The sequence below is a fragment of the Periophthalmus magnuspinnatus genome, chromosome 17, assembly GCF_009829125.3.
Source record: "Periophthalmus magnuspinnatus isolate fPerMag1 chromosome 17, fPerMag1.2.pri, whole genome shotgun sequence".
Lineage (NCBI taxonomy): Eukaryota > Metazoa > Chordata > Actinopteri > Gobiiformes > Gobiidae > Periophthalmus > Periophthalmus magnuspinnatus.
Window position 1 is genome coordinate 6,704,132 of NC_047142.1, and position 21,089 is coordinate 6,725,220.

At 38.4% G+C, this 21,089-nt stretch overlaps 4 protein-coding genes across 5 annotated transcripts; 1 reads left to right on the forward strand and 3 right to left on the reverse strand.

The window, feature by feature from the left end:
* Window positions 1-558: 558 nt before the first annotated feature.
* Window positions 559-4,847, reverse strand: LOC117384927 (fizzy-related protein homolog). Its single transcript, XM_033982107.2, has 14 exons — window positions 4,684-4,847; window positions 3,961-4,034; window positions 3,563-3,682; window positions 3,318-3,381; window positions 3,030-3,160; window positions 2,851-2,936; window positions 2,583-2,766; window positions 2,421-2,486; window positions 2,197-2,299; window positions 1,942-2,126; window positions 1,615-1,848; window positions 1,406-1,510; window positions 1,238-1,330; window positions 559-1,163 (listed from the first exon to the last, which is right to left on the reverse strand). Exons 2-14 carry the CDS (start codon window positions 4,027-4,029, stop codon window positions 1,122-1,124), a joined length of 1,482 nt encoding a protein of 493 aa, XP_033837998.1. The 5' UTR covers window positions 4,030-4,034; window positions 4,684-4,847; the 3' UTR covers window positions 559-1,121.
* Window positions 4,848-7,487: 2,640 nt separating this feature from the next.
* On the reverse strand, window positions 7,488-9,953 carry plekhj1 (pleckstrin homology domain containing, family J member 1). Of its 2 annotated transcripts, none has more exons than XM_033982130.2 (6): window positions 9,436-9,953; window positions 9,247-9,314; window positions 8,696-8,762; window positions 8,511-8,601; window positions 8,248-8,311; window positions 7,488-8,177 (listed from the first exon to the last, which is right to left on the reverse strand). In XM_033982130.2, exons 1-6 carry the CDS (start codon window positions 9,527-9,529, stop codon window positions 8,085-8,087), a joined length of 477 nt encoding a protein of 158 aa, XP_033838021.1. In that variant the 5' UTR covers window positions 9,530-9,953; the 3' UTR covers window positions 7,488-8,084. The 2 variants fall into 2 exon arrangements, with proteins under 2 accessions (XP_033838021.1, XP_055084299.1); XM_055228324.1 differs by having other exon boundaries at window positions 7,897-8,177; window positions 8,511-8,586; window positions 9,436-9,931.
* sf3a2 (splicing factor 3a, subunit 2) lies at window positions 9,942-12,610 on the forward strand. Its single transcript, XM_033982121.2, has 8 exons — window positions 9,942-10,060; window positions 10,405-10,651; window positions 10,741-10,787; window positions 10,878-10,987; window positions 11,068-11,117; window positions 11,236-11,376; window positions 12,032-12,100; window positions 12,174-12,610. The coding sequence occupies exons 2-8, from the start codon at window positions 10,454-10,456 to the stop codon at window positions 12,423-12,425; spliced, it is 867 nt and encodes a 288-aa protein (XP_033838012.1). The 5' UTR covers window positions 9,942-10,060; window positions 10,405-10,453; the 3' UTR covers window positions 12,426-12,610.
* Window positions 12,611-12,729: 119 nt separating this feature from the next.
* LOC117385533 (nucleosome assembly protein 1-like 5) lies at window positions 12,730-14,839 on the reverse strand. The gene is made up of 7 exons (XM_033982821.2): window positions 14,729-14,839; window positions 14,100-14,206; window positions 13,829-13,857; window positions 13,677-13,749; window positions 13,484-13,615; window positions 13,313-13,407; window positions 12,730-13,250 (listed from the first exon to the last, which is right to left on the reverse strand). The coding sequence occupies exons 2-7, from the start codon at window positions 14,191-14,193 to the stop codon at window positions 12,885-12,887; spliced, it is 789 nt and encodes a 262-aa protein (XP_033838712.2). The 5' UTR covers window positions 14,194-14,206; window positions 14,729-14,839; the 3' UTR covers window positions 12,730-12,884.
* Window positions 14,840-21,089: the final 6,250 nt, after the last annotated feature.

A 21,089-nucleotide genomic window follows, 5' to 3' on the forward strand; every position in this document is an offset into this window, starting at 1 on the left:
GGTTGTTTAACTGCTGATATTTACTGATCAAACATCTGAGATTGGAGCCTACAAGCCTCATTATTTTCCTTGATTTTAGTCAGTGCTAAACTAGTTTGGGCTTTTCAAAAATATTCCTTTGCATTATCTTGTCAGAAGTATTTATTTATATATAAAATACTTATCTTGTAGTATTGGAGCATTGATATAACGTGCAGATAAAAAAAACAACATGGGGAGGAAATGTCTGTAATCCTTTATGCCTGCCTTTAAATGAGAGAGCTGGTTGGGTTTGGTTTGATCTATAACATAACGAATAACTAATTTGAACTACATTTGTATAACTGCTCCCTCTTGTGTCCACTAAAGGAAGCAAAGTACAATCAGGTCCACTACAAAACAGCAAAAAAGATATGAACACACTGATTACCTTAAATCACTGCCCATTTTACTTCACCATCATAATAAATTCCATTTGTATAAGTCTTGTCTGCTTTAATACTTTATCAAGAAAGGAATACGTACTTAGTTTGGACTGGGACCTAGTACATACAGAAAAGAAATACATCAGATAAGAGAATTTTAAAATGTTTTTATGGATTTTTCATGTGTACATCAGTTAATACTTGCATAAAATAAATGTTCCATAGTTCAGGTTTTTTTGCTTCAAGTCTTCTCTACATATTGGCAGTTTTCTTGTACACATTTGTTTCAGCCGTTTGCAGCAAACGGTAATACAAGACACATATTCTTTTGCATTCTCTGATCTCTTTGAAAACCAAACATACTCCACAGATCAAACCAAAAACTCCACATTCAAAAGGTAAATTCTAACAAACGTAAATGTGCTAGATTATGTTAAAATAATAAAAAAGTAAAAATAAATAGACAATCAAATGACAAACGTGATATTTGGCAGATATGCACAATGTCAGTCTGTAAACATAACATTATGGTGCCTCTTTTCATCAAGGCTACTGTGAACAGTGGCTCAATCTCTGATGTGGAACACTGTTTGCTCAACAACTTGGCTTATCACCCTTGGTCCCCTGACAAACTGCAGGTAAATACTCAAAGAAGGGCCCATCATTATGCTTTAAGAGTTCAAAGTGAGTGTCCCCTAGTAGCCCAGAGTTTGCTCACTACCGAATCCTAGTGAAGAGGTTCAGCACAGACACAGACTCCTGCAAGAGAAAAAGAAAGATTAGCATCTACAATGATAAAGACATAATACAACTTACAAAGAGGCAGAAAATACCTTTGTTGATCTCATTTTACTAAAAACATTCCAAAATCGAAGTGTTTCATCCCCTGCTCCGGTCACTATTGCCTCACCATCAGGGGACATAGCCTGTACGCATATTATTATTTTTTATTAACTATATACAATGCAACATTATTGCAGCTACAAAATAAAGATACTGACCAGATAGAGTACCCTGTATGAATGCCCTGTTAGTTTGGCCACTTGTGTAAGAGAAGGATATTTCCACACCAAAATCTGGTTTTGTGAATATCCATGAGTGCTAACCTGTAGGTGGCAATGAAAATATTTCACAACTAAAATCAAACTTTAAATGAACACAGTGACTATATAAACAAGTACTTCCCCCCTAAAAATGGCATTTGACTCACCAGTTCATTAGTATGCTTGGACCAGGCCAGATTGCAGACCTGAGAGCCAGTGTCGGTACACTGAAGCGGCTGCCCAGTCAGCGTGTTCCAGAAGCGGATGCAGCGGTCTGCAGTGCCACCTCCAGAGGCTAGCAGCCCATGTTGGTGTGGAGACCATGCAATAGCTTTAACTGCAGCCAGGTGCTCAGTGTACTGCTGGACTGGGAGGACACTTGAGTGATTCCACACCAGCAGCTACAAGTAAAAAGAAAATCATTTGTAGTAGCTGCTAATATAGATTTAAAAAAATTTCCATATGCAAACATTTTATGCGATAAGCTTAAGCACCTTGTTATCATTTCCACCGGAGGCGAGGAGCTGATGGTCAGTACTCCACTTGAGCCCACACACTTCCTGCCGATGTCCTTGGAGGCGTCGCTCTGATTGAAGAGGTGGAGCTCGGATGTCTCGCTGTAAAATCACTCGATCACGACTTCCAGATGACAGCTGGTCTGCATTCCATGCCAGTGCACCTAGAAGCAAAAAAAGTTCACTGTTTACAGTGTACTAATATTAATGGACACCATCTCCAGCCTTACTCACCCACTCTTGCAGTGTGTCCTTCTAGTACAGACAATTTTTTTCCAGCTGCAGCATCCCAGATTTGCACATAACCTTTATGTGTACCCACTGCCACCAGATTACCCTTGAATTAGAAAAAAATGAAAATATTATGCCATGAGTTATATTGCTTAATCTTCAAAGTTTCAAATTACACTAAATTATACACATTGAAGTATGATTGTAAAAACAAAAAGCAAATGTACCCTTTCAGACCAGCCGACCGATGTTACTGAATCTCCTTCCACAGAAAGATCACATAGACGTGTCACCTAAGAATAATTCAATAAAAACAACAACTGAATAAGCAGACACACAGTGATTATGTGTCACAATGAATAAAAAAAAAAAGAAAAAAAGTAACAAACCTGGCTGGTGCACGCACTCCACAAATAAACACAGGTACCTAGACCAACACTCAGCACATTTAGAGAAGACCAGTCTACTAGATTGAGGTAGAAATCATCTTGAAGTTCAGGAGCATCCAGAACTTTGAACGGAATTTTAGAGATTTTGCGCGTAGGTTTTCTTGGTGAGCGCAACAGTTTCTGACTACAAGACCAAATAAGCTCAGGTTAGTGCTATTGGGTTCAATATTTAAAAAATAAAAATAATAATAATAAAAACAAGCAATACCTGTTGCTACTGACTGGAGAGAGAGAATATGGAGACACAGTATTTCCATCTTCTTCAGACAAAGCCCTTTTTGTACTTACAGAATACTAAAGAGAAGATTTAACAGGCCATGTTAAATATTAGAGGAATATACACAATTGAAATCTGACATCCATTGATTAAATTATTTTATTACTTACGCTAAAAAGGCTTCTTTTGGCGGGACTAGATGGCAATAAACGGCGATCTTCTGACTGAGGGTCCTGAACCTTTTCTATACCAGCCCCAAGCAGCTCATTTTTAAGAAGAGCGGAGTAAGCCAGGCCATCTGCTGAAATCCAAACGTCAAGTAATATATAAAAATTGTACAGCAATTCAGTGGACAAATATGTAATGTTACTGTAAAGTCACTTCTTATCAGAAATTGAGATAAGCTCTTAAAATATAAAAAGCATATCTCCAAAAATAATACACTGTACTACCAATACCTTTGCTGCTGTCTGTTGTGCCATCTTTGGTTTTTCTGTTTTGATTGTGTGACTTTTCAATTTCCTGTGGAGAATGTAGTGTACTGTTGAATAATGTCAAAACTGAACAAAATTTTAATACAAAAAATAGAGAGTTAAAAGCATAGAATCTGTTTTCACCTTAAGCGTTACACTCCACAATTCAATAACAATGTTCTTTTTGTTAGGAGAGCAGTCATTTCCTTAGAGTGTTACTGCATACTTACATTGATGCGGTGAAAGTTGACACTCCAGTTGGCTCCTGCCCGGGAGGGAATGAACCGATCACCATGCTTGCTCGGAGAGGACAGGGGGGAGCTGGTGGGTGTCAAAGCTCGCACAACTTTCTACACATAACATTAAAAAAAGACTTCTTAGCAAAAGAAAAAAAAAAGAGGGGTCCATTTGTTTGAAGTGTAAACTACAAGCGCCAAAATTCTGTTACTTGGCTTGCAAGGTTAAATTTTGGCTCAACACTATGTGACAGTGTCAAATGAATGACTGGAGTTTGCTTGGGTTTATTTTTTCATTGGGAGTATTGAAAAGACAAATAATTAAAATAAAACATGTAATTGAACTTAAATGCCAAGCGATTAAAAGGTTGGTCTTGTGATATTTTACTTACAACAGGGCTGGCATTCTCATTTTGGATGTTGATCTGCCTAAGCAGTCTGCTCTCATAGTCTTGATCCATGACACCTACAACATAGACAATTGTAATAACTGTAGCTGGTGGAAAAAAGCAAACACAATTTCAATACAATGGTTATATTTCAATCTGACAATTAATGTAAAGAGACACATGATTAACATATTAACAAGACACAATGCTGAGTAGTGGTGAATCTACAAGCATTGCTGGAAGAATTAAACTTCTTTTATAATTTTTTAGTTTTTATCATTTTTAACTGTTACTCTTCATTTTTATGTTGCACCACATCGCCAAAGCACATTCCCAATTTTTTACATTTTGTTCACCGACAACAGCAATAAAACTTTTCTGACTCAGTTCAGATTGTTGCATTTGCTTAATTGTTGTGAGGTTTAATTATCTGCAAGAGGAAGACGCTGTGTCCCCAACAAAGCAATCCAATTGTGTTTAATCTTTAAAACACAAATATCAAGGCAGTATAACGAGGATGAACAAAGGAATGAGAGCCCCGTTGGAAAGTTGAGATTTAAGTGTTGTCAGGACACACAATAACACAATAAGCCAATAATAATATAGACAGGCAAAAACAAAGCTAGCGGCTGCTAACACTGGTATTTACATGCATAACCCATAGCCGCCCAGCTAAAGCTTTAGCAACATTGTTTGTTCAAATGCGACGGCCATGTTTCAACGTACCGTGCCCGCGATACACGCTCTCTGTTATGTGGTGTCAAATATTCTCGGCGATGATGTTCCTCTTAGTAACACCAAATTGAGCCGTGTTATTATCGACAAAACAATATACAGTTTACGATCTTCTACTTCTGGGCTTCTGCGTCCGCAAAGCACCACGGGAAGAGTGTGACGTCACAGGTTTTGAATCACAATTGTTGTTGCCAAGGAAACGTATCTCAATGATCTGGGCCGTTGACAAAAAAAATGTGATATGTGTGTTCATTCCTGACCAAAATCAACAGACATATGAACAGAGAATTTCCACATTTTAACCTTGTTCCAAAAGTGAAATGTAATTTATAGGCCACAAGTTTTGTCCAGGGCCGTCTTAATGCAAGGGTTTATCTGGGCTGCAACCCAGGGGCCTACAGAAATAGAGAGCCTATCCCGAAACAGTGACTTTTCATAGCACTTTCCCATAGCTATGTACAAAGGCTGGTTAATAGTTCAGCGTCAAGCTCTGTGCAGCTGAGTGCTGGCACCCTGGTGCAGACCTGAAACATACAAGCTTCCGAGGACCTACCCATATGTCATCTGCTGCCCAGGTCCAACCACTAAGTCAAATTACACACTTCACCTTCACAAGACATTAGTGAAATTAGTGGTCTAAATCAGTGGTCCCCAACCACCGGGCCGTGACGCATTTGCTACCGGGCCAAAAACAGTAAATAGTTTATCAGCGACCGCATCTTCTCCGACTCTAACTTTCGGCCGTCCCTCATGACGCGTTAATAAGCTCGTCCGTAGTGTTGTGAGATGTGTGTCCGATGTGCTTTAGTTCAGTGTGGTGTGTGAGCGAGAGGTGCGTGTGCGTGCATGTGGCGCATAGTGTGGTTCAACCCGCAGAGAAGCGGCGAGTGTGAGAGTCTACAGATGCACTTGGAAAAAGACAGTGTGTGAGTTAGAGCAGAAGTGATGCGTTATTACAGTGCAGTACAGATAATAAAGCCACCAACTCTTGAGCAACAGACTGGGGTGGTCTTTGAGCTCGCACCACACTCCAAACAACTTTGAGGTTAAGAACAGGGAGTTAAACCCCGGAGGAAGAGTGACCCTTCGGCCCTGGAGAAGACGGATCTCCCCTGTGCCTCCCGACCACGGTCAAGGGACCGAAGCAGGAAAGGTTTAACAGTAGATATATAATGAAAATCCCGATAAGAAATCGCCACCGACATCTATTTGATGTAGTGGCAAGTTTATTATATCTCTGCTAGATCTGCTCTTGTCTCCGTGATGACGTATCACGTATAACACGTCAGACACGACGCACAAAAGTAGAGCCACAAGAGAGTGAAAATGAGCCAAAACAAAAGTCTTTGGAGAGCTTTTTAACAAAGGGGGAAAGGACAACTGAGGAGCCAGAAGAGGAGCCTACAACCTCCAAGAAAAATAAAGATAAATTTAACAGACACCAGGAGTCCTACTTAAAATGTGGGTTTGTCGCTACAGGTGACTCACGTGCAGAGTCCGCTCTGCATAATATGCGGAGGAAAAGCGAATCAGGCAATGAAACCTTCAAAACTGCTTTGGCACATGGAGACAAAGCACCTGGGATTAAAAGATAAGATTTAGAGTTTTTTGAAAGAAACAAACGTGAGCAAGAAGGAAAGAAGAAACAAGTGCAGGGCTCCCATTGATGCAGCGGTATACTGTGGTGAGTTGTATTTTTTATGCACTTAACTTATTTTTGCCATATTTATCTGCCACGTATGGAAGCCCGTTTCCGCCATGAAAAAAAAAATAAAAGCCCCACAGAAAGTCGAAATTACGAGTTTTAAACTCGTAATTATGAGTTTTAAACTCGTAATTATGAGTTTAAAACTCGTAATTATGAGTTTAAAACTCGTAATTATGAGTTTAAAACTCGTAATTATGAGTTTAAAACTCGTAATTACGAGTTTAAAACTCGTAATTTCGACTTTTAAAACTACTAATTATGAGTTTAAAACTCGTAATTAGGACTTTTAAAAGTATGAATTATGAGTTTATAACTCGTAATTTTGGGAATGTAACATTTACAAAAAGTGAACCTCATCAATTTTGATTAAATGAATTTGGTATTTTAATAATTTCCTCAATAAACCAGCGGGGTTGTGACCAGCTGGCACTCTGCTCAGACCAGGAAAACGAGCGCTCACAGACACAGAGCACAGCTCATGAGTGGTCAGAACAGCACTCAGGGCCCACTGATTTGTTCAAGACGCCAGAAACTTTACTGGAGCTTAATTTATTCATTTTTTAAAAGTATGTAGGTGATAAACATAACAGTCCTCCTCCTGTCTCCTCTGCTCTGTACACTCAGTTGCAGTGTGCTACAAGCTCAATTAAGACTTTAAAAGTTCTAATTACGAGTTTTAAACTCATAATTAGTAGTTTTAAAACTCATAATTACGAGTTTTAAACTCATAATTAGTAGTTTTAAAAGTCGAAATTACGAGTTTTAAACTCGTAATTACGAGTTTTAAACTCATAATTACGAGTTTTAAACTCATAATTACGAGTTTTAAACTCATAATTACGAGTTTAAAACTCGTAATTTCGAGTTTTAAACTCATAATTACGAGTTTAAAACTCGTAATTTCGACTTTCTGTGGGGCTTTTATTTTTTTTTTTCATGGCGGAAACGGGCTTCCATAGCCACGCGTAGAAGGCCGGTCCGTGAAAATAAAACCTAAATTGTTCCGGTCCGTGGTGCAAAAAAGGTTGGGGACCACTGGTCTAAATCATGTCTAAACAAATAATGTACATTGGGGGAAAAAATGTATAGAATTTGTCCAAATATTTTATTTCTAAAAACAAAAAATAGCAAGGTTCCAGTGAATCAAACCATATTTAAAATAAAATGCATGCTTAAGAACAGGTTTCAAAATGAAAACATTCAGTTGCATGTTTTTGCTTAAAAAGCAACATAGCAAGACCTTTAATCTGGGTAAAGGAACAGACTGAAATATAAATTGTGCTAATGCTAATCAAAAAGAGTTTGACTTTCATGATAAATACAAAATATATTAAGTCTATCTATAGAAAGTGATAATACATTTACACTATGTGGCTCAACTCAAATTTGAAGTTATTTTAAAAGAACATTGAAGGTCAAGTAGCACATACGACATCCTCACATTTAGGGGAAATGTTAAAAAGTTGTAAAAACAGAAGTTGTATACAAAAAGATGTCACAGATTTATAAGAAAGGTGACAAATAATTTGAAAATAAAACATGGATTTTTTCAGCCAAATATTAACATACTTATATCACTCAACTGAACTACAATCCACTTTACATTCAGAAGACTGACAAAGAAATGCATTTTTTCAGCAATAATTGACTGCTACAATGGCTAAAATAGGACATAATACACAGTCTACAGAGAGGATGTTTCTCTAGCCTTAAGCTGGAGGCCATTACTCACTTGAAAGCGAGTTTCATCTGATATGCCATACTGTTCCAATGGGTCCTTGATGGGAAAAAGAAGTAAATACACATTTCACCATTCTGTACTAAATATATAAACATTAAAATCTCACCTTGCCCGTAAGCTTGTGGATTTCAGTTCTATAAAATATGAGGTTCTTTCTCATGAACTCATAACTGCAAAAAAAGAGAAAAAAAAGACATTTCAATAGATATTGAGTTTAACCAATCTATTAAATGGCATTCATCAGCATATTTAGAATTTCTATTTATAAAGTGAAAATAACATATACAATTAGATTCTTCCTATTCAAACACTAAAAGAAAAGGAAAATATAGACAGATAACATGATGCAAATAGAGGACAAGAACAAACCTGGCCTTGATGATGGAGTCGATCCACTCTCCACATTGCTCCTCTGAATCACACTCAAATTGATACTTTCTCTCCGCTTCATCGAGAAAAACTACAAACAAGTAATAAATAAAAGCTCATTATACAAAAGTCTTCTTTGACAAATTTGAAAAAAACAAACAAAAAAAAAAAAAAAAAAAACTTACTGATAGAGAAGGTCAAACTGTCCTCCCGCTCCACTCTGCATTGTTCCAAAAGTAACGCTCCTATTGGCTGACAAAGACAGATTTCTTAACATTTGTTGTCTACAACTGCACATATGTATTATCATTTACTGTTGTTAAAGGAACTGTATGTAAGGTTTTGATTTTAAATTCTATAACCTTATTATGTCCCAGATATGTTCAAATCAAATATTGCCCTTACTGGTAACAAGATGGCCATGTTGTTTATTTTAATTTTCTAGTTTGGTTATCAAGACTATATCCAACCAGGAAGCAGAATGAGCCTCACATGAGTCTCTCATTTGGGTTGCCAGTTTCAATGGTGAAATTCAGCTATTTTAAACCTAAAAGGACTCTAATCTGGATCATATAGTCTATAACCTGAATGCTTACTATGTGTTTTCTATATGCAGGCACTGGCAAGTTGCCACCCAGGTTCAGTTGTGATTGTAATACCTTCTTAAAAACTCAAAAAGAGCGCAGGTTACATACAGTTCCTGTAACTAGCCTAGCTTTAGCCGCAGGTCTCTCACCTCCTCCTCATCCGTCCGAAAGTAGAAGAGAAAATTAACGACAAGTTTCACCAGTCTCTTTTTTAAAACTGTTAGATAAAACAAAAACAGCATATACTGTGTAAAGTTGTTAACTATCATGCCTTGGCTGTGTCATGTGACAAACTAAAGTGAAAGTATAAAAGCTAATACAAAAAAATTAAAACATACCGTCTCCTTTCTTCGGTCCTCGCATTCCCAACTCAGCTGCCTTTTCAGAGGGTTGGCGACTCAAGGAAATAAGCTCTTTTTCATTGAAACGCATTTTGGACGCAGGTAATGTGTCATGTAAGACAGCAGCACTACAGCTTCACGACGGTCAGCAAAGTCCAAACATCGTACGTAACAGTTTTATAACACCTGAAGTTTGTTTTAAAAAGTGAAGACCACGTCACATCGCCTATTTAAAAAAAATACAGACACAATAGGATTTTTACAACAGATGTAAGAAACGTCGACAGACTCCTCCACGGTGCGGACACGCCTCTCCTCGTTGTTATTACTAAGGTTTGCCACGAGGCTCAAGAAAGGCAAAACGCTTCTCTACTTAAATTTTATTCGGTGTAGTAGAAAACATTTAATGATGTATATGTTGTCAAAAATATCTAACAAATGCGGTTTGCATTTTTAGAGGACGCTTCTACAAGATAAAACATAAAGTCTCCTTGGCCAGTAGAAGGCGGTAATGCACTTAAAGTGACTGTCGCGCGCTTTAAACACGTAGAAGAAAGGCGCGCATGCGCACTGTGCGTCTCCTCGACAACAGCGTGAGCGTGATCTCAACGTTTGGATTTTAGTAAGTATTGCTGGGAAAACTCTTTTATCTGAGAAATTGAATGTGTTTTCCTTAGATTCGAATCGTGCAGCATCATAGAACTGAATTTCGACCTTGTTTATAGGTATCAATTTGCTAAAAAACCCACCAAAAAACATGAAACATATACATAGCAATAGCAATGTAGCTTTTAGCTCACCACTGCGAAGATAGTGAAACACTGTACTCGTTTTTTTCACCAACTGGTGCACTTCAAATGTTACTGGATATTGATTTTTCTTTTGTTTTTTTCAAGCAACAAAAGGGCTGTGGCATTTTGTGTAACTGTTTGTAAGTTTCACATCAGATTTTCTTTTCACTCATAGATCTTCTGGAGACCCATTCTCAGAGTTGATATTTTAACCTCCTGTAAAAATGGATTTCCAGCATCGAGCTGGAGGAAAAACTGGGAGTGGAGGAGTGGCCTCCGCTTCTGAAAGTAACCGGGACAGACGAGAGAGGTTACGCCAGCTGGCTCTAGAGACAATTGACATAAATAAGGACCCATATTTTATGAAAAATCATTTGGGGTCATATGAGTGTAAACTCTGTTTGACACTGCACAACAATGAGGTACTTAACATGTGTAATATGAATGATTTTTGAATTTCTTCTTTATCACGTTTTCTATTTCTATGCTAAGTGTCCACTCTATTCAACAGGGCAGCTACTTGGCTCACACTCAGGGAAAAAAGCATCAGACAAATTTGTAAGTTAAGTTTTGAAACATTTTGTTCCTTTTCATAATTCCATCTGGTTGGTTCTGGTAAGATTTATTTGTATTACTGCTTATTTTAAGAGCCCGGAGAGCTGCTAAAGAAGCCAAAGATGCTCCTGCTCAACCAGCACCTGCAAAAGTTAAAGTTGAGGTCAAAAAGTTTGTTAAAATTGGGCGGCCTGGTTATAAAGGTATATTTAAATGTGTATCTTTACGCTCCCATTTATTTACTGCTTAGGCTAATAAGTAGATGTTTTTTATGTTTATTTAGTAACCAAACAGAGAGACCCAGAAACGGGACAACAGTCTTTACTTTTCCAGGTTTGTAAATTGCTTCATTTATTATGACAAGGCCTTTTCAAACTTCCCATTTATTTAAAGCTTGTTAAATTATTCTTTGAAGAATGACTAATACTTTTGTAATCTATTATAATTCTAGATTGATTACCCAGAAATTGCAGAAGGCATTGGACCCCGACATCGTTTCATGTCTGCTTATGAACAGCGCATTGAGCCACCTGACCGTCGCTGGCAGTACTTGCTTATGGCAGCTGAACCTTATGAAACTATATCATTTAAGGTATTCATTCCTTTCCCATACTACTTGTTTCTGAATTGAGGATCTTGGCAAATTTGGGGGGAATTGGCCAAGATCTGGACTTGACATCACAGGAATGGGACACTGAACGGAGAGGAAGGCATTTCTTTAACATCCAGAAGTCTGTTAGTGGAGGAGACAGTGTATCTTGGGGAGACAACAAAAGGGAGAAAGTCTAGATAACAAGACTGCAATTGTGTCACTGTAGACTAGCATCTGATCTGTGGCAAGGAAGAAACAGTCCCTGTTTTTATGAAGTGTAAAAGGTTTACTTCCATAGAAGAGCTCAATATTTCTCTTTTTTTTATCTGGGATTTCCATCTGTGCCAATGCAGATGATGCTTGGCCTCTCTTTGCAGCGGTTTTCAGCGCGTTTGTAGTTTTTATATTTAATACAGGACAGTACAATATACTTCAAGCAAGAAGTGCAATAGCTCGTTAATTCCAGTGAAAGGCAGCAATGCGCCGTCTGGTGCTCAGCTTGTTGAAAATATACAAGATGACTTGCATATTCCAGTTGTATCTTTTATGTTCTAGTTTTGTGTGTAGGATTGATCAAAAACATATGTTTTAGTTTTATTATTAATATTAATAACAGTTAATATGATCAGTTATTAACATTATTGTCATTGTCCAGGTACCAAGCCGGGAAATTGATAAAGCAGAAAATCGCTTCTGGACACATTGGAACAAGGAAACAAAGCAGGTACACTCAAAGAGTTGAGGCACTATGCATTTTCAAATAATTTCATTTCAAATGACATTGTTCTCTTTATTAGTTTTTCCTTCAATTTCACTTCAAAATGGAGAAACCTATTCCTCAGTCTGGGCCACCACCTCCTGGTGGAGTAAAGCGCCCCCCTCCTCTGATGGGTGGTCCACATCAACCAAATGATGGCCTCCCTCCTCCCCCACCAGGAGGTATGACTATTCCTCCACTGCCCCCTGGAACGCCTGGTGCACCACAGATGCCCCCACAGATGGCAATGCCTCCAATGCCCATGAGGCCACCGCCTCCAGAAGGCCTATAACTGTGATCCCTCTTGGTCTTTATCATGTACAAAATTTGTTTGTTTTTAATATTTTTTTGAATCTGCACAGCTGAACATGTAGTTGTCAAAGTGAATAGGTTATGTACAAGATGAGAAATGATTTAAAAGATCCCAAACATGTTATTGGTTTGTAGTCATTTGTAATAAACACATTTGTAACAAAATATCCTATTTTTCAGTGATGTGTGTGTGTACAGAAAATCCATCTATTACAAATTACAATGATTCATACGCTCTGAATAAAATACCAGTTGCACTTCTAACACAATTTTTAGCAAGTAACTTTATTTATAGTCCAGTTTTTCTTGAATAGAAATCTGTCTCATTTCCAAAATTTGTATTTTTTTTTTAATGATAACAGATCACTGGTATTCTACCAAAGGCATCTATTTTTAGCTTTTCAATATTGGCATATTATGACACTATACATTGTGTTTATCAATGCTTTTTTTTCCGTATTGAGCCTTTCTTTGATTCTCTCTCCACATTTTCAACATCGTCATCTTGGTAGTTTGCTATTTCTCCCAAATCCTCATTTTGTTCCACAGATTTCTTGGCCTGTCTGACTTTTGAGGGGCCATCTCTTTGCTTTAATAATTTGTCTGGTATTGGTCGGTTCCTAAGACCTCTCAGACTTTTTACAATTCTTCGTCTTTTTGGTTTTCTTTTCCTTAGTACTCTTACTTCTTCATCCTCATCGTCATCCTCATCGTCATCATCATCATCATCATCATCATCATCATCATCATCATCATCAAGGTCTGGTAGCCAGGAAAATACTACCTCCCATAAGGTTACCTCGGGCTATAGCCAGAGAATATGTGAGGTTATTAAAGTGTATGTCATTTTATAAAAATGTGCTTTACCTCTGTCCGATGTCTCAGTGCCCCAGATCTTCTCATAATTATCCCATATTGATCTTCCTCTTCATCAAGTGTCACCTTGTGGCCATGCAAAGCTTCTACATGTTATGAATGTAGGATAACTGAGACACATAAACGAATCAAGAATTCATTCTCATTATCTATTTATATTACCATGAAGTCTTTGAAATCCTGAGGTGAGCACAAGGATTGTAATTGCAATGAACAGACAGCGGTTTAACGTTACACTCTCCCATGGGACTTCCGGCTGACTCGCATTCTGGGAGACAGTTTGCGGCATGGATGCTGGTGAAGAAAATCATTACATTATTACATCATAGGACAATGAGAAAATTTAAATACTTACTTGATCTACTGAAGCTCTCTCTGCCTAAATTATTGGGCTCTGCTTTTATTTGCAAAGGTACTGAAGCCATGTCCTGGTGAACAGGAGCAATGCAACAGTTTTTAAAAGAAATCTTCTATATTATTTAAAGTGCTGGCTTTGTTCCAACTTACCTCCTTGAGTTTTCTTGTGGCATACATTTCTGGAAATAGACAGATGGGAGATTTATACATAAGCCAGAAACAACAAATGCAAGCCTCAGTCAAACATGTTCCTATTGTGAGATTTCTTTGCTGACATTTTTTTCTACAGTGTGAAACAATTTACAAGATTTTAAGAGATAATTGGTTTATGTATTGCAAATAATTGTCTAGATTTCAGCTTGTGAGTTTTGGAATAAATGAGAATGGGTTTGGGCTTGCGGTGTGTTTGAATGTGTGTCACCTGGTCTGCGGATAGGTCGACTTGGTCTCTGCGGAGGTGAGTCTGCTTTTTGTGTCCCTAAATCCTCTTCAAATGTCTCATAGCTGTCCTCCATATCCTGCCAACTGCTAAAAACAACCAAATCATAAAGTCAGTTGGCCTACACAATATTATAGACTAATTGATATGATATATCTTTCAAATAATATCACAAAATCTCAGACCTTTAGTGTTAAACTGAGATGGGGTCACTGGGTCACAGAACAAAAATGACTCCTTATAAGCTCTAATCTCAACTAATAATAACCAATAGGGTATCACATGTTCTGGCAGCTGAAGCTTTAATAGATTAAATAATAAACTGTATCAATCTAAATCAGGTCAATTGCGAATGTGGATTGTTTTTATGACCTTTACATTTGGAAATGCACACAGCCCTTTTATGTGTTCCATGACATTTCTAAACAGCTATTGAGCTAATGCCCTGTAGTGCTATAAATAGATGAACCACAGCCAGCAGAGACGATGGATATTCAAGTCATATAAAATACACAAAGAAAACGTTAGATGCAGACCTGGCCGAAATAAATAATCAAAATCTCCTAATGAATCACGACCTATGACCCCTCATAAACCACAATGAGGCCTACCTGCCCAGGAGCTCCTTGGGAAGTGGGTTTCGGAAAGCCTTTGTTCCAGTGCACAGTAGAAACAGTCTCTCCCGGGTAGGGGCTGAGTGATGGCCCGGGACAGGTGCAGCTGCAGAAAGAAAAAAAAACAAAAAGCAAAGACATGACAGGCCCTTAGTATGGGCTTCCCCACTGTCATTATAAAGCGAGGCAAGTGCACGCCTAATGATAGGATAAGTATACACAAGATGGCTAAAGCTGTCATCTTAGTTAAGTTAGCTTTTTTTTTTTCTCAATAGCATTTGTAACGAAGGACGAAATATTAGGCAACTATTGTTTAGCTTCAGTACTATAACTGAACAGCAGAGGGCGCCAATGCACTGTGCTGCTTCATTCTCAGCCTGAAAAGACCCGAGAGTAGCTCATATTCTTATGGATGTCAATAATCTGTTTTTGTTTTGTTTAGTGTTCCGTGTCACATCTTTACATTTAACAGTGGTGAGACCTTTTTTGTAACCTTAACCTTTCTTGTAACAGTGAATGCACCGGTAAGCCCAAAGTCTTTATATTTACAGCAGTTAACTGATTTAAGAAACCCCCTTTCAATTAGTTCTTATTCGTCATCAGTGAAATTTTGAGCTCTGTGAAGTCACCTTACAGTGGAAGATCTTATAAACTTATTCAATCTAGGCTGGTACAAAAGTGAAAGTCTTAAAGAATATTTCAAGGGCACCATAAACCCCAGTAGACACGATGTGCCTATTAAAGTGGGCAAACAGTGCTGGCGGATATCGGTGCTCCCAATTCAGAGGCGGCTGGAGTCATGCAGGTTGGGTGCAGTTTGTCCTTCTGTAACAGGCCAGTGCTCAGAGGACATTGTGATCAGTGTCCGTGCTGTCAGAGCTAAATAAATATAAACTCAATTGTAAAGATAGTAGTCTGTCGAGCTGCCCATCCTTTATTCTCTGTGGATGCCTCTACCCAAAGCAATTGGCAGGAAGTGTTATTTCTGTTTGTGTCAAAGTGTTTTATTCAGCTGTTTCTGGAGCAGTGTGCTTCAGTGGAGCCTCAAAGGAGCATCGTCAGCACTTCATATTCTAATGATTCACTCTGAGGACTTGTCTAATGTGGGTTACGTGTGTGTTTAAAATGAAAGTATGCTAATTGAAATCGTTACACAGTAGGCGGGCTTTTGTTCAGAAGTAGGTCTGCCCTGATACTTCACTTTATTTATGCTTATCATGTCCTGTAAATGATTATATTGTGCTACATGTATTTAATTGATTAATTTTTCCATACAAATATGGCCAAATCATATAATGACATTTTTGGGGCTATGGTAGAGCTATGAGCCTTAATCTTACATTTAATGCCAGATCAGAAAACCTGTAGCCAGAGCAATCACAGCTCAGCAGCTGTAATGCCACAGGACAAGCAGACTTCCTTTATCCATCCTATATTATATACTGTGTGCCTCTGCATTTTCAGGCATCTCAGATCTTGTGAATGAGCCTGATGTTATATGGACCTGAGTGGGTCTCATATGTTCCTCTCTCTCTGCAGGCAGCTCCACTCATCCTTTGATCCGAGTGAAGCTCTCCGTGTAACCGACCCATTCCCAAGCCGAGGTTCACCGAAGAGCTGTGTGTAATCCGGACTGTTGCCCTCAGGCAGATAAGTGTTCTCTACTCCAAACAATGTGATAATGTGTCCCTCATGTCTGCTTCGCAACAAGAAGCAGCAGACAGAGTCACATTCAAAATGGAGCAGCAGTGACACTGCTCCTCTGGAATACAACAGGCCAGGCAAGATTTTTGTCATGTGAAGCTTATGATTTTTCTCTCATTGAGCTTGTCTGTAAAATCTTGAACCTGGTTTCATCATTTGTAGAAGATCAAACATGAAGAACAGCAAATGCTTCATTTTAAAGCAGGTCTTTTTCCTAAAGGGCAATGTTGGTATTTTATTTGATTTGAGATAAGTAGTGATTTTCTATGAGTGACCAGATGAAACCCAGAGGTAAGGGTTACCTCTTCTTCAACTCAAATAGTAACTTTGCAGGCTCACTTGACCCTCTTCCTCAAGAATTACTTATTTATAATTAGTCAGACCCACCCAAAAGTGTGTATGCAGAAAAGAACATTACTTTTTTCTAGCAGATATGTCTTTGAGCAGAAGTCTGCCTTCAGTTGTTTTGTCTAAACAAATAAGTCTTTGAAATTACTTTTTGTCTAACACCTCAAGCACCACTTTCTGTTTTTAGAAAGCAGGTTCACTGCCTTCACTTTCACCCTCTGTCACTCATTGTGTCTGTGGGCAATTTTATTGATGAAACAAATTGCCCTGAGATAGTGCTGCAGTTTCCAAGAGCTGTGTGTTAATTACCATCTATCCATATTATCACATAGTTACTGTGTGTGTCTGCATTGTGTTGCACTAGCATTAATAATTTATATTTCAGTAATATATTGTGGCTTTTTATATAAAATTTAATTCCTTGTGAATTGCCCTGTATTTATTCATTTTGATTTCCTGTCCACTTTCTTGCTATCTGCACTTACGTGCTCCTGGTTGCCTTTAAGTGTGTGTGAGAAGAGCCCATGTGATGTCCCTGGCTACAGCAGAAGGATCCCAGTTACATGAGTCCTTGTGCACAGACTCAGACACATGATTTATGACTTCACTGTCATTACCACATTGTTGCTTTCTAGACAAGTCGACACTTCAGTGCAGATTTGTTTAGTGATTGCCTTGTGACTCCTCTGAGGATATTTATGGGGGGGTTAAATGGTTTGGCCAAAGATCAATAACTCATTGCTGTTTCCAAAGTAATTGGTGAAATTATTTTCAGTTCAGAGGAAAAGTGTGGTGGGGGAGATGAATGGAGATGGATGATATAAAAACATTTAAAGATCAGGAGGATGCTTTAAAGCTGCTGACTGCTGCAGCGAGTCTGTTATCTGTGGACCTTTAATGTAAGCAGTGCTGGGAAAGCAATTTGAACTCTACATTTCCACTTCACTAGCACCACCGCTCTGTAGTACCTGCTTAATAAAGCTTTGAATTATACAGAAATATGAGGAATAAATGAAAGATTTATGTCCAAGTATTAACCAAAGAAACATCAATAGCACAGGTGGTCCTATTAAAACACTATGAACCTAAATGAACTAGCACCCTAAGGATTAAGAGGATAGACACTGGAGTGATAAATACCCCCCTTTGCCTCTTTCATCAACTACCTCCCTTTAGACACTTTCAATTTGCACATTCAAGCAACAACTCAACCCACAAGCTACAGAGATAAACTATTCTGCTTACCCAGCAGCTCTGCCTGGCCGCAAAACGTCATTTTGTTAAGCTAAATTGTGATGTAGACTTTATACAAGCAATATGAAAGCACATCAGACCTGCTCTGCAGCAGCACCAAAATTGTAAAGTGAAGATGTATAGTTTGCTGCCTTGAAATTTGAATTAAATCATACTGCTCTTGAATCAGCTGTTTGTTCAGAGGTAAACTAATTGAAATTCAATCACACTATAATATCTTCTTACTATGGAGGTTCAAAGTTCTTTGTTTACACATTATACACAAAGATAAAACATCTCTTATTGGTTTAGCAACATGTCTTATTACTTTACTCGTGGCATTCATGTGGTTGACAGAGAGAACCAGAAAAAACCCAGTTAGTATTCACATAGGCAGCATTTGTGATCTCCATTACTGCATGTTTTTCTCACAACCTTGGTCCTTGATTTAGAGACTAACTCACTGCCATCTTTTTATATTGTGCCATATTTTCGCCTCTGTGGCCCTCCAAGCTTTCATTCTGCCCGTTTTCAGTGGTGTTTGTGTGTGAGCAGCCTTTCAGCCAGCCCCTGGTTGTCGACTGATTGTACATAATTACAGCTATTTGACTGCAGCTTTCACAGCCAGTTCTTTCTGAAGGCACTTACTGGGGCAGAACATGCCAAGTTCTGGCTCTTAACTGCCTCATACAGAGAATGGCACACACAAATTATATATCCCCTGTGTTCTGGTATAGACATGTAGGCTACTTTTACAAAGCAGTTTGAGCTAGAGCGAATTAGGGATAGGAGTACATTTAGCTTTTATAATGAGGAGTAAAATAACTTCACAGTGCACTAAAGCGGTGCTAGTCTCAAAGGATATTCACTTCTTTCTCAGTTTAATTTGGACAACTGGTCTTGGATTATGTGCCTAAATCCCAGTTGAAAGATGTGATTGTTCTCAAGATGTCATACATTACATGCCTTTAAGCACTGTGCTTTAACCAGAACGAAATAACACATCTCTTTATTTTGTGATTCTGATAAAAATATCATCAAGGTATTTTAACTGACAAGTTAATCTTGTGACCAAAGTCCATATTTTAAACTATTTAACTAGTTTTACTGACCTACTATTCATGGAGTGTTGCCTTTGAGGATATTCTGAAAAATCAAAATAGTTCACACTTAAAATGTTTTCTTTCAGACAAGTATCAGACAAATGTGATATTTCTAGACTTCTTGTTATTTTACAATTTAAACCCTTATTTGTAACTTTACAACTCAATTTTTATTGTTCATCAACTCTTTGTGCAGCATTTTTAATTATAAACGGCCACAATTAAAATCCATTAAAATCCTTTTGTTATTGTTGTTTTTTTTTCAGCAATTCCTTCCTCTCAGCTTTAACCACAGACATGGCTTGTTTTTACAGCTTGAGAAATGACACAGCCCTGGGTAAAAAGGAAAGATGGCAGTAAGTAAACGATAATTGAACTGAAGCGCTGTGTGCTGCTGGACTCCTTGGGGCCTGTATTGTCCTGGTAGGTGAAATACACTACATAAGACAAATACACGTATGCACACACGCACACAATAGGACACACATGCATACATTCACACACTGACAAATGAGCCATGTTTATCTCTCCACTGCAGGCGCTCCTACAAACCCTCTGATTCCAAATGCAGCCCTCACATATGTGTTTGTTATGCCTAGAGTGTCGGCTGGTACCTGACAGACGAGCATTTTAGATATTAGCGGTTTGCTGAAGTACGTGTGTCAGGGTATGTCTGGGGACGCCGGTGGTAATGTTGTCAAAAATGGCGCTTTATGCTGTCACTTCTGGTCTGATTTGAAGTTTTTTTAATCTTTGTGTGGCAACTTGAGGAGGATTTACTGATGTCTTCTAAGTCTTGCCTCCTCTTGGCAATTTGGGCGACTGCATGTGGCTTTGTAATACCATCACAGATTTCAGTGGCTTAGTGATTAGCTGAGTCATATTTACTTTAGTCACGTTTTTATTTGCAAATTGTCTTAAGCATTGCCGATGCTGATTTTTACATTTCCTATTATTTTTCCTAAATTTTGTACTCTCTGTGTTTTTTGAGCTTCAGTCTGTCAGCAAGAGAGATGCAGATGTAGCCAGCTCTAAAGACAGCCAACTATAATCTCTAATTGGGGTCTGACAGTGTATTATGGGCTCACTTCCAGTGACCCTATATTCTACTCACCTGTCTGGGTACATGAAACTAAACTGTATTGCTGTGAGAATTAAATATTGCCTGTTGGTTATCTATTTTAATGTTACTAGAATAGGCTCCTGTCATCCACCAAATATCACAAAGTGAAACCAGATACGTTTTCATGTTGAAGGGGATCAATATATACTCTAATTCAATTCACCAGAGAGCTGTCTCTATTTTAGCAGCAAGTCTTGCAACAGGTATCAAAGAAAAAATAATAATGCATTTATATTCTGCCTGGTGCCAAGTGCAATAATTAATGCAAATCGAATCCCTATTTATCAGTGAATTCCCTTCTGCATGCATGCCAATGTCACTGTGCTCTACCAAGCCCCTGTTAATTGGCTGATATATTACACAGTAATAGTGGACACTCTGAACCGAAACATGACTCAAACTTGTGCCTTCTGCAGAGAGAGCCATTACAGAGCACAAACAAGAAGCAGCTCAACTTTGGCTGCACCAGTAGCGTGTCAGTATGCGCACTTTAGAACAATGATCCAGGCTCAGCTGTGGCCCTCTGTGGTCTCAGGTGTTAGCTGGTTGGCGCCGGGCAGGAGCAGCTTGGCCTGCATCAGCGCACATCATCTATCCCCTGTCCACTCGCTCTCTGCTGGGAAAATGGCCTCTCATCACTCAGCCCTTTCCATCAGGCCTGCTGCTGCTGATTGGCTTATCATCAGATGTCCTGCATTGAGAAAGAATGGGCCATGCCTCAATGAGCACGTCTTCCACACACACAGCATCTAAAATGGGAATACCTTAGTTTCATAACTTAGAGATGTATCTTCTGAGAGTGATAAAGAGAGTCATTTGATTATATTTATACTGTATGCTCTCATGT

What these genes read in the sequence shown, in the direction of transcription:
- LOC117385533 (XM_033982821.2), bottom strand. Translation starts at nt 14,193, where the DNA reads ATGGAGGACAGCTATGAGACATTTGAAGAGGATTTAGGGACACAAAAA. An exon ending in CCACAAGAAAACTCAAGGAG is followed by an intron (nt 13,750 to 13,828) that starts GTAAGTTGGAAC and finishes CCTGTTCACCAG; the next exon opens with GACATGGCTTCAGTACCTTT. An exon ending in AGGATTTCAAAGACTTCATG is followed by an intron (nt 13,408 to 13,483) that starts GTAATATAAATA and finishes CATAACATGTAG; the next exon opens with AAGCTTTGCATGGCCACAAG.
- plekhj1 (XM_033982130.2), bottom strand. Translation starts at nt 9,529, where the DNA reads ATGCGTTTCAATGAAAAAGAGCTTATTTCCTTGAGTCGCCAACCCTCT. An exon ending in CAGTTTGACCTTCTCTATCA is followed by an intron (nt 8,602 to 8,695) that starts GTAAGTTTTTTT and finishes ACTTGTTTGTAG; the next exon opens with TTTTTCTCGATGAAGCGGAG. An exon ending in TCCACAAGCTTACGGGCAAG is followed by an intron (nt 8,178 to 8,247) that starts GTGAGATTTTAA and finishes TTTCCCATCAAG; the next exon opens with GACCCATTGGAACAGTATGG.
- sf3a2 (XM_033982121.2), top strand. Translation starts at nt 10,454, where the DNA reads ATGGATTTCCAGCATCGAGCTGGAGGAAAAACTGGGAGTGGAGGAGTG. An exon ending in TGGGCGGCCTGGTTATAAAG is followed by an intron (nt 10,988 to 11,067) that starts GTATATTTAAAT and finishes ATGTTTATTTAG; the next exon opens with TAACCAAACAGAGAGACCCA. An exon ending in GGAACAAGGAAACAAAGCAG is followed by an intron (nt 12,101 to 12,173) that starts GTACACTCAAAG and finishes TCTCTTTATTAG; the next exon opens with TTTTTCCTTCAATTTCACTT.
- LOC117384927 (XM_033982107.2), bottom strand. Translation starts at nt 4,029, where the DNA reads ATGGATCAAGACTATGAGAGCAGACTGCTTAGGCAGATCAACATCCAA. An exon ending in TCAACTTTCACCGCATCAAT is followed by an intron (nt 3,382 to 3,562) that starts GTAAGTATGCAG and finishes CATTCTCCACAG; the next exon opens with GAAATTGAAAAGTCACACAA. An exon ending in CACAACAGACAGCAGCAAAG is followed by an intron (nt 3,161 to 3,317) that starts GTATTGGTAGTA and finishes TTTGGATTTCAG; the next exon opens with CAGATGGCCTGGCTTACTCC.